Here is an 11520-nt window from a genome sequence, read left to right as displayed (position 1 = left end):
TAGACCTGCTGAGAGCCCCACTGGGCGAGGGGACGGGGGGCTGGTAGGTGGGGGGGGCCTTCTTTGATATGGGATAGAATGGAGGGATGGAGGTGGGGATTTCAGTTTTTAAATACAGTATTGCCACTGCTTACTGTGCAGGGGAGTGAAGAAAAATCATATTATACTAATATGCTGGAGCTGTACACTGTAATTTTGACTGCCGCTCCATAGAAAAATGGCAATTATGACAATTAGGGTTAAATACAGCTTTATTATAAACGGTCCCTTCTTGTATCAAAATAAATAGCAAACACAGACTTCGAGTCCAGTAATCAGGGATGGATTGGCACTGCATATATTATCTGGGAAAAAGGCTACTACTCGAATGGAATGATCAAATACAAACATAAGAAATCGTACTACGGATTATTCTGACCTGATGGTACATGGATGGTGACAGGTACAGACCGTACTATGTTTCAACAGCACGGGACCCACCTTGTACAGGCCAATGAAGCCCAGGTCTTTGAAGACGGAGATGGCGCTGACCCGCGGGCCCGTGGTGATCTCTCCAGCCACCTGCAGGCGGATCTTCACAATCTCCACAGGATTGGTGAAGATCACCTGGGATCCACCAGCCTGGAAACACACACACACACACACGCGTGCGCACACAAACACACACACACACGCACACACACACAAACACACACACACACAAACACACACACACACACACACACACAAACACACACACACACACACAAACACACACACACATACACGCACGCACACACACACAAGATTAATTCCAGACACTGATACAGGGATATACAGTTTCTTGATATACAGTCACTTTTATTTCTGTTTCGCTTTGGTTCTCTGGTATAGATTTCAAGCCTCTGGCAGATATCATTAGCATACAATACACAAGTAGCAACACATGGAGAGGGGGACTACAGGATCCTCAGACAGCTGATGAGCGGGGAGCCTCTCAACCATCCATCTTCAGTTCCGCCCAGAGCTCGGGCCCTGGGGGCTGACAGAACGACACCTCTCCAACCTTGTACTTGTTCGGGAGAAAAACACACTGCGGCAGGTCCAGGCGAGTCCCTCTACGAGGCCTTTAAGGCGGCAGCGCTTTTCATGTTTACGGTATCTAGACTGAAGCAGGGGCGCGGTAGTGGCGTTAAAAAACAGAGCTTAACTGTGTCTCGTCACGGAGAGTCTGGCCTGGCGGCCATTCCTGACTTTTCTCTCTCTCTCTCTCTCTCTCTCTCCCCCCCCCTCTCTCTCTCTCTCTCTCTCTCTCTCTCTCTCTCTCTCTCTCTCTCTCTCTCTCTCTCTCTCTCTCTCTCTCTCTCTCTCTCTCTCTCTCTCTCTCTCTCTCTCTCTCTCTCTCTCTCTCTCTCTCTCTCTCTCTTCTCTCTCTCTCTCTCTCTCTCTCTCTCTCTCTCTCTCTCTCTCTCTCTCTCTCCCCCACTCTCGTTGCCCCTGGTTACCATGGCTGCACAGAGAAAGCGGCACAGTGCAATTAGATAGAAATCTGTTTCCATGGAGTTCTTCCACCCTCTAAATAGGGCCTGTACTGTTTGTTGTTGTTGTCGTTTTTTTCTGGGGGGTTTTCTTCTCTCCCTTTGCTCAGATATGAATGTTGAATTGTGTGTGTCCCCTCTATCTTACGGGAAGGCATCAAATGAGCCCCAATCTGCAACCGTAAGCAGTTTTTTTTTTTTTAAAGAGTTCCTCCATTTTGTAAGCGTTACCATATTTCGAGGGAGAGATCATAATCGTCTCATTGAAGGTAGACTTTAAATAGACTGGAGCAGAACGGCCCGCACTTCCCTTCCAGACTTAAATGAGGGTAGCGAATAGCAGGAGGCCGCTTCTCAGCGCTCACAGCTACCGCTTTATGGCTATTTCTGTGGAAAATGATCTTTCATAGTTGATTACAACAGCATAATGGCGATGCATTAAGAGTCTATTGGCAACTGGAATTGGGGCACTTGAGCCAACAACTTTCGGTTACATCAATTGGGACACTAATTGGAGATCTCAAACGCTAAGGAGACCAAACAACAACAAAGGTTAGAGACAGAACCACACAATTAGTTTTGACAGAAGACTGTTTGGAGAGAAAGAGAGAGAGGGAGAGAGAGAGAGAGACAGAGAGACAGAGAGAGAGAGAGGTTTGATTACAGAGTGACACAGTCCGTGGCGCACTGATAATTCCCAGGTAATTACAAGGCAAGGTGATCCCCTGAGGGGGATTGAGAGTCAGCACCTCAGACACGCTCCACTGCTAGAGCAGTGTGTGTGTGTGTGTGTGTGTGTGTGTGTGTGTGTGTGTGTGTGTGTGTGTGTGTGTGTGTGTGTGTGTGAGTGAGTGAGTGAGTGAGAGAGAGAGAGAGAGAGAGAGGGCCTTAGACCGCAGAACTGACCACACTCATGTCAGCAACTCCATACATATGTGTGCATGTACTCAAATGCACAGACATACACACACACACACACACACACACACACACACACACACACACAAGTATGCTTACAACCACACACACATACCAGCAAACACCAACACACACACACACCCACCCACAAACACACACAGACACACAACCTCAGTTTACTTTTCAAAGGCAAACAAAAGCTTAGCGCCAGGAGCAAACATTAGCCACCCTCCATTAGTAACCACTCACACTTTCATAGGTGCCAAGAGAATGGTTAAGTGAGGATTACACATGCGTACATGTATTTGAGTGTGTGTGTGTGTGCGTGTGTGTGTGTCTGAGTGTGTGTGTGTGTGTGTGTCTGAGTGTGTGTGTGTGTGTGTGTGTGTGTGTGTGTGTGTGTGTGGGTATGTGTGTGTGTGTGTGTGTGTGTGTGTGTGTGTGTGTGTGTGTGTGTGTGTGTGTGTGGGTATGTGTGTGTGTGTGTGTGTGTGTGTGTGTGTGTCTGATCACACGTGTGTTAACTGTTAATAATAAATAAACATTTTCACAAAGGAGCTGAATAACAAACCATTACAAAGGCTTAAAATCAGCATGCAAATTGGAGTGATTTACACTGAATAATTTCTACAGTAAAAACTAACAAAGCGTCACTGTATTTTTCTCTCTCTCTCTCCCTCTCTCTCTCTCTCTCTCTCTCCCTCTCTCTCTCCCTCCCTCTCTCTCCCTCTCTCCCTCTCTCTCTTTCTTTCTCTCCCTCCCTCTCTCTTTCTTGGCCCAGTTTGTACTTTGAGTAACCAAGCCCCAAAATGAGGGCAAGCAACTGGCCGATAAGCATCCAGCCAGCGTCTCAGTCAACGGAGCATGCCGCTCTTACCAAATAATCATTAAGTCTTGGCAACTGTAACTCGGCTTAAGTCTGAGGCAACATCATTTGGGCGAGGAGAGGAGAGGAGAGGAGAGGAGGGAAACAGGAGGAGCATTATAAATTATGTTGGACTTAATTGACTGTACACCACCCCTCACTCTTTCTCCCTCTTTCTCTCCTCCCCAATGGACTTCTTTTTCGTCCCCCCTTCCTGCCCTGTAGACTGCTGGGCTGGGATTGTCGCTGGGCCCAAACCAGCACTTTTACAGCTTCTAAATTATATAAACACATGTCATGTGCTGTGGGTAAAGTCTCACTATGCAGAATTTAGCATGTGGAGTGTGTGTGTCTGTGTGTGTGTGTGTGTGTGTGTGTGTGTGTGTGTGTGTGTGTGTGTGTGTGTGTGTGTGTATGTGTGTGTGTGTGTGTGTCTGTCTGTCTGTCTGCATGTTTGTGTGTGTCTGTCTGTGTGTGTCTGTCTGCGTGTGAGTGTGTCTGTCTGTGTGTATGTGTGTATATGTGTGTGTGTGTGTGTGTGTATGTGTGTGTGTGTGTGTGTGTGTGTCTGTCTGTGTGTGTCTGTCTGCGTGTGAGTGTGTCTGTCTGTGTGTGTCTGTCTGCGTGTGAGTGTATCTGTCTGTGTGTATGTGTGTATGTGTGTATGTGTGTGTGTGTGTGTGTGTGTGTGTGTGTGTGTGTGTGTGTGTGTGGAGGAGTGATAAAAGGAGAGTGCAGCGCCAGCACTAACACCAGTGGCTCAGCCAGGATGAAAGGAGCTGTCAGAACAGCTCAGGGAAAAAAAGAGAAAAAAATCCATCCATCGTCACTCCACTCCAATCCACTCCTCTACTCCCCCCTGAGCTCCATGTACTGTATACTACAGGCACGTCTTATTTCCGACACAGTTCCACAGCCATCTATGTCTAATTCCCACACTACTCTAATGAACGATTCGTGGCAATACTGTACCTTGTTGATCTTCATAATCCAATGCGCTCCTTGCCTTAATTGTAAGTGCATGCGAGCACCCAGCAACTATGTGAGTACACAATGACTCGTGTATCCCTAAATATCCTGCTTTAGTGATCAGCATCAAAAGGGGTCATGGTGAAAGACCTCCTTTCATTGGGGAGCAGTGCTGAAGCTGGGGGGGGGTTGTCTGTATGACAGCTCACTGATCAAACACACGAGGAGGAGTGGTGCGGGGGGGGGGGGGGGGTCTCAGGTAGCAGCACCGTCTGTCTCCGTCTCTGTGTCAAGCTTAAAAAAACACCTGAGCTGTGGGCCCGCACTCAAGACGTGCTACATCCCCATACAGCTGACTCAAGAGGCACAACAAGCCATTAGAACCTGTCTAGATACCTGCCAACTGGACACCCCATAGAAAGAAAACAAGCAAATACTTGCTATATTTGGCACAGTGTATATGTACAGTACTGTAAAGGAATACACCATGGTGCATGGAGGTTGATACAGGCGGTAGTGTGAGACTTACACATGCACCGGCCAGAATCTCAAAAGGGAGAGGGACAGTCCCGTCTTTCTGCCGGGTCTTCCCTCTGACAAAGTCATTCACCTGTGATGAGAGGAGAAAACAAACGTGGGCGTGCGATCGCCTTTAAACCAAACATGTCTTTCCAGCACCCTAAGATATTACAATGAGCCATCAGAAAACGAGACAAAATGCTAATGCTAATGTTGCTAATGCACCCGTAGTAATATATATGTACGACAGTAGACTATTAGTAGACCTCACTAGACTAAGTACTGTTACTACCAGACGATTCTGATTGAAATCAAGCAGATAAATGACATTAGGGTGGTGGGTGATGGGGTGGGCACATCAAATCTGTACTGTAGAGTTAGACAAACAAAGAGGCCTAAACTCGATGAGGGGCTCCATTCTGACTCGGGACTGGGCCCATGTGATGAGGGGCTCCATTCTGACTCGGGACTGGGCCCATGTGGGGAAATAAGACACTTACTGTAAGCTTTATGGCTTTCTCCGGGGCCACACCCAGTAGCTGTGGTACCAGACCTATAATTAGGGAACAAGATGATTAGACAAGAGAAGAGCCAAGGAAGTACGACTGGCGGCCCACAGCCTTGCCCCCCCACCCCCCAGCACACACACATACACACACAGACACACAGACATACACACACACACCCCATATGGAGCAAATCCAGGGCCCTTCTGCATCCTATCCTGCCTTATCCCCCCAACACTAATGAACTCTATTGATGTGGAGTGTGGGGACATCAGGGGCTTAACAGGCTAACAAAGTGAAAGAAAAATGCACGTCCCAGAAAAGGAAAGAAATATATATATATATATATATAAAATAACTCTAACCAAAGTTTACGCAGCCCTCAATTACAACCCAAAGAGTTCCAGGCGGATAAAAATAAACAAAATAATCAGATGCGAGTGCGATGACACCCCCCTACCCCACCCTGCCCTACCCTCCTCCATCCCCTGCCCCTATCCCTAAAGTAACAAACAAACTTAATAGTGAAGGGGGGCGTGGGCTGGGGGACGGCGGACAGACGCAAGTCCTAAAAAGGCCACACAGACACAGAAGCACAAACATATCATTAGTATGGTTTCATGGCTTCTGGCTGGGCTGAAACCAGGGGAGGATGGTGGAGGTAGAAACCGGAGGCTGGGCTCATTGTAATGCATGGGATGCATATTATGAATAATAATAATAACTTGTATAATTTGTATAGCACTTTTCCTACAAACGTTGCAGCTCAAAGTGCTCCAATCATTATATAATCATAATTAAATTATTTAGTCATTTAAAGGCAATATTAAAAAGATGGGTTTTTAGTCTTGACTTGAACATATTTGCTGAGGTTGCATCTCTAATGTAAACTGGCAGTGCATTCCACAATTTGGGTGCATAAAATGAGAATGCAGCCTCACCAAATCTCTTCTATGGTAAATGGTGGTACACAGAGAAAACCAGCGTCAGAAGACCTGAGAGCTCTATTGGGCTGATATGCTAGCAAAAGGTCTTTCAGATATTCTGGTGCTGTGCCAGTGAGAGCTTTATAAACAAGCAGAAGGATCTTGAAATCTATTCTGAACTTTACAGGAAGCCAGTGTAGAGTCTCGAAAATAGGAGTTATATGAGCTCGTCTGCTTGTTTTGGTTAAAACTCTCGCTGCTGCATTTTGGACAAATTGCAGCTGGCCAATAGCTTTCTTCGGAAGACCAGAAAGGAGACCGTTACAATAGTCCAAAAGGGTAACAACAAAAACATGCATTAACACTTCTGCATCAGCTTGCCAGAGAAAATGTCTAACTTTTGCAATATTCCGTAGATGATAAAAAGCATTTCTAGTGATAGATTTGATGTGAGGCTCAAAGCTTATGTCAGAATCTATAATCACACCTAGATTCTTAGCTTCATGTTTGCAGTTTGAAAGCAAGGTTCCCATAGTATTCAACAATTTGTGTTTTTGTGTTTTTGGTCCAATGACAAGAATCTCAGTTTTGTCCTGATTTAGTTGTAGAACATTTTTGGTCATCCAAGGTTTTATATCTCGGAGACAATTCTACAGCGAGCTGAGTGCATGTGAATTATCAGGCAATGCTGATATGCACAGCTGAGTATCATCAGCATAACTATGAACATTTACACCATGTCTTCTGATGATTCCACCTAATAGGATCATGTACCAGGAGAAGAGCAACGGACCAAGAATAGACCCCACATATGATGTCAACATTATCAGAAACAGAGTCTACCAGGACAACAGAGAAATGCCTACCAGCTAGATACGATTTAAACCACTCTAATATAAGTCCTGAGAGACCAACACAGTGTTCTAAACAATGTATTAGAATACTGTGATCTACTGTATCAAAAGCAGCACTCAAATCTAACAAGACAAGAACTGATACACAACCAGCATCTATGATAAGTCTGAGATCGTTTTCAACCTTTACTAATGCAGTCTCAGTACTGTGGTTTGAGCGAAAACCTGATTGAAACTTCTCAAATAAAATGTTTTTGCTAAGAAAATCAGTAAGTTGTCTGAAAATCCCTTTCTCAGGGATTTTACTTAGAAACTAAAGGTTAGATATTGGTCTGAAATATCAGAGAACAGAATTATCTTGCTTTCCTTTCTTAAGTAGTGGTTTTATAATGGCAGATTTTAGGGGAGTGGGAAAGATGGCAATTGATAGAGCAGTTCACAATTTCTAATACATCATCAGTTAAACAGTCAAAAACACTTTTGAAGAACCATGTTGGGATTGGATCAAGTGAGCATGTTGAGGATTTCATTTGTGAAACAACAGTTTTTAAAGTATGGGGGTTGATGAGCTCAAATGAATCCATGACAGCAATAGCCATACGTAATTCCTCTGGGAGTACCAAATGAGATTAATGTTTGATACCATTCCTCATTCTATTCCATGCGTTACAATGAGCGCAGCCTCCGATTTCTACCTCCACCAGCCTCCCCTGGCTGAGAATTACAAACAGGAGCCACTGTGTCTGTGGAAGGCTTCGGGGAGAGAATCACTTGAGCTCTCATTGTCGTTTAGTTTATCTGAAGTTCCCCGAGACGATGACATCATCCCAGGGCTTGCAGTGGAGTTCTGGTCGTCTCACCACTCATTTAGTCGGATACACGAGGGAGAGCACGGTTGAGAACGACCAGGGAATGATTGCAGGAGGAACTCGGGCTGATATAGGCTTAACGTAATGAGTTACTGCACTGTTGCCAAATGTTATTATGGTATATGTTTATACTGTAGTAGATGATCTGCTCGGCTTACTTTGTTTTCAATCAGGACCGAGTATTTTCACTCCCACATAGAAAAATGTGTACCGGATGACTGGACAGCCATTAACATAGATCGGTAGACTAGAGTATGAGTATCTGTGTGTGTGTGTGTGTGTGTGTCTGTGTGTGTGTGTGTGTGTGTGTGTGTGTGTGTGTGTGTGTGTGCGTGCATGCGCGTCCTGTGCCTGTGTCTGTGTGTGTATGTCATGATGTCTAGGAGGCAGAGAGAAGCACAGAGCTGCCATTTGTCCCGGTGGGAGCGACTCAGGAGCCATGTCAGTCCGTCTGACTGTCTGTGATGTCAGAGACTTCTCTATAGGCTTTGTGTCCTATGACAGACACGCCAGCCTTCAGGTTTCCTCACGGGAGCCTCAGCTGTCAATCATCATCCTGAGAACTCCAAGTCCCATTCTCAATCATGTGATAGCCAATGTGCTAGACTAGAGTCTACCCCCCCCCCCGACCCCCTTCCTCTTCTCTGGGCAGGTAGTCATTATGTGAACGCCAGTAGAAGACGGGACGGGGTTTAGTCACACACTAGCATTGTGACAGGGCCCTGCTGGTATGTGGACTTGCGTGCCGTGTGCATTGTCCCCCCTCTGAAACTCCAGAGCTAACCTTTATCACTTCAAAGAAGCCAGGTCAGAAGGAAGGTGAACTCAAACCTCCCACCTGTCCTTCTCTCTTCTTTTCCCCCCTCTCCTCTCCCACACACCCTCCCCCCTGTCAACCCCCTTTGTTGTTGTGGTGGAGTGGGAGTTGTCTGCGGAGGTATAGAACAAAATTCGATGGTTGTCCCTTGACGTTCGTCTAAGGTCAGCGTGGTTGCTATTTTTCCTCCATGATGGTTAATAGTGGTGAGGCAATGGGAGAGGGTTAAGCTGATTCTATATCTGTGATTATGGAGAACGTGTTGAGATGGTCAAGGATGTGCCTGTGCCGGTACTGACCTCTGTACAGGCCAAAGACTCCCTCGTAGCGCACCACCTTCTTGAAACAGTCGATGCTGTTCTTGTACATTAGCTCCCCCACCAAGGAGCCGGACGTCCTCTGGTTCTGCATGCGCGTCTTCACCAGGTCTATGGGGTACACCGCGGTGGCACCCACAGCTGGCAGGGGGGGAGAAGGAGTCATATTAGACGTTCTGAAGGCGTTACTGAGGTGTCATGAAGACAATATCATTTTTATCATGTTGTTTTAGACACAATGGCTTTGAGATACCGTTTCAGTTTTTCACGGGGCAGGTAGAAAGACGTTACGCAGATGTCTTGATATGTGAAATGACATTTCTGCAAAGCAGCTCACGTGATTGAAGACATTTCAGGAAACATTTTTGTTTTTTGTTCAAGTACACATCATTAACAATGACCGGGGACCGGGAGGGAGGATGAGGAGGAGGAGGAGGAGGAAGAGGAAGAGGAGGCCGGGTGTTTTGGGGGGACATCAAAAGAGCAAAAAGCAAAGCCAACCAAAGTTGTCAGAGGGTAGAGCCTCGTCAGTCATGTGTTATGGGCTTGGCTGCCGGACACAAAGAAGGGGCGATCCGACGGCGACAGGTTTAATTAGAGAGAGAGGACGGTCAGGGCGCTACCTCCTTATTAACCTGTCTCCTCTGGGAGGGGGGGAGGGAGGGACGGGTAGAGAGGGAGGGGGAGAGGCAGTCTGGAGCCAAACACAGGGCCTAGGCACCACCTCACCCCCAACCCGCCTCGTCCTCCACCCACCCCCCAAAATAAATACCCTCCTCTGATCACTCACAGGTACAAAAGAATCCACACAAGAGGTTTCCCATGGCGCAAAGAGCCCTCTCCTCTTTAAGCGGGGAGAAATCGCCCCTGCAGAAGGCAATAGGGGGGCCTTTGTCTTCTGCTTTCCTTGTGAGGAGGGTTAGGGAGGTGGAGGGCTGGGGGCTGGAGGGGGGAGGAAGGGGTCCAGGGGGAGAAGTATGGGCCAGGGGGCAGGTGAGGGGGTGGTGGTGGTGGTAGAGCAATGATCTGTGACTTACCCCCAGCAACAGAGCCAAGGCCAAACCTGTAGGCGGACTCGGCTACCTGGGTGAGAACAGAGCGGGATGTGTCGCCACCGGACTGCTGCTCTCAGAAGAACAGAGGGAGGGGGGAGGGGGGGAGGGAGAGAAGGAGAGAGGGAGAGAGGGAGGAAGAGGGAGAGACATGATATCAGACAAGCCATACACTCAAACATCCCATCTTTCAATCAGTTGCAGAGTCCCATTCCCATGCTGTGGTGGAGCTCTTTAATCCCATCCCTGATTCTCAGGAAGTATGGGAATACTTCTTGCTAAAAACTTGCATGCTTTTAATGTATAGGGCTGTATGTTATGCATGTCCTGTGACTGTCCTCCTATATTTTTATTAGTTATTATTATTATTATTATTATTATTATTAAATAATACATAAATCCCATACAAACTCTATTCCATGCTTAATCACTTACATGCAGATCATTACAATAAGACAGATTTGTAAGTATCATGTTAACTTCAGGGAACCATGCCAACAACACAGATCACATACATCACATGATTAGATTTGTCTTCATTTCTGTATAATAACATTATGTTTCCATTGACCGTTTATCAAGTCCCATCAGTTGTATTGTTTTAATGAGAGGTTAGTTGAGAAAAACCACAATCAAAAGCCCAGATCTGATTGGAGGTAAATCCAAGCCCCTTGCCGTAGCCATGGAGCAGAGAGAGTTAGCCAGCGAATGCCTAGCCACACCATCCATTATGCTCTACATACCTCACTGGAGGTACCTGTTGCACCAGCCCGCCCTTGTTTCTTGTCCCTGGGGGGATGGGGGAGTTAAGGAGGGGGGCCCCTTCTCTGGAACAGTTCCACCTGTCAGGGGGTATCTGAGCCCCCAACCTCCCCATACCCCCACCGCTGTTGCCCCCAGTGCCCCAGAAGAGGCCTCCCTCCCTCCCTCCCTGCCTTCCTTCCTGAGTCAGAGCCAGGGGGTGGAGGGGGGACTGGGAGGATGGGTGGTGGGGGTGGGGGTGGAGGTTCAGAGGGAGAGCTGGCCAGCAGCCCGTGAGGCCAGACCACAGCCCAAAGCGGCTCATTGTGGTGGGACTGGCGTCTCTACTCGGGGCCCCTGCTCCGGCCGGCCTGGCGTGGAGGAGGTGGAGGAACTCAACCCTGCAACACGCTGCGTCTGCAGGCAGAGCTTCTGACAAGAGTAAAAAAAGAAACATCCAACCATCCAGCGTCTTTGCTTTTTTTCATTCTCAGCTGTTTCAAACCCCCTTCAGTCATTTTTCCTGTCCCTCTCCTGTGTTTTTGAGATTGATTACTCTTCTGGACGGCTAGACCTCCCTGTCATTAGCAGCTTTTTTATGTTTGAATTTATAAAGATATACATGTCAAGGAGAGGTTTCTTGTGTCTGA

The 11520-nt window shown here is 47.1% G+C and overlaps 1 protein-coding gene across 1 annotated transcript in view; it reads right to left on the bottom strand.

Moving 5' to 3' along the window:
* Window positions 1–11520, bottom strand: part of slc25a13 (solute carrier family 25 member 13) — a gene marked incomplete at both ends in the record, with an annotated part of 49720 nt that overhangs the window by 6788 nt on the left and 31412 nt on the right. Inside the window, 5 exons of the mRNA XM_080531802.1 lie at window positions 481–621; window positions 4799–4879; window positions 5289–5341; window positions 9060–9218; window positions 10115–10202. Coding sequence (XP_080387928.1) covers window positions 481–621; window positions 4799–4879; window positions 5289–5341; window positions 9060–9218; window positions 10115–10202 — 522 coding nt within the window. The remainder of the gene's footprint in view (window positions 1–480; window positions 622–4798; window positions 4880–5288; window positions 5342–9059; window positions 9219–10114; window positions 10203–11520) is intronic.

Source organism: Nansenia antarctica (genome assembly GCF_963989245.1).
Source record: "Nansenia antarctica genome assembly, chromosome: 5".
NCBI classification, from domain to species: Eukaryota; Metazoa; Chordata; class Actinopteri; order Argentiniformes; family Microstomatidae; genus Nansenia; species Nansenia antarctica.
Note: the sequence above shows the minus strand (reverse complement) of the source record. Positions and strands in the feature narration are given on the sequence as shown.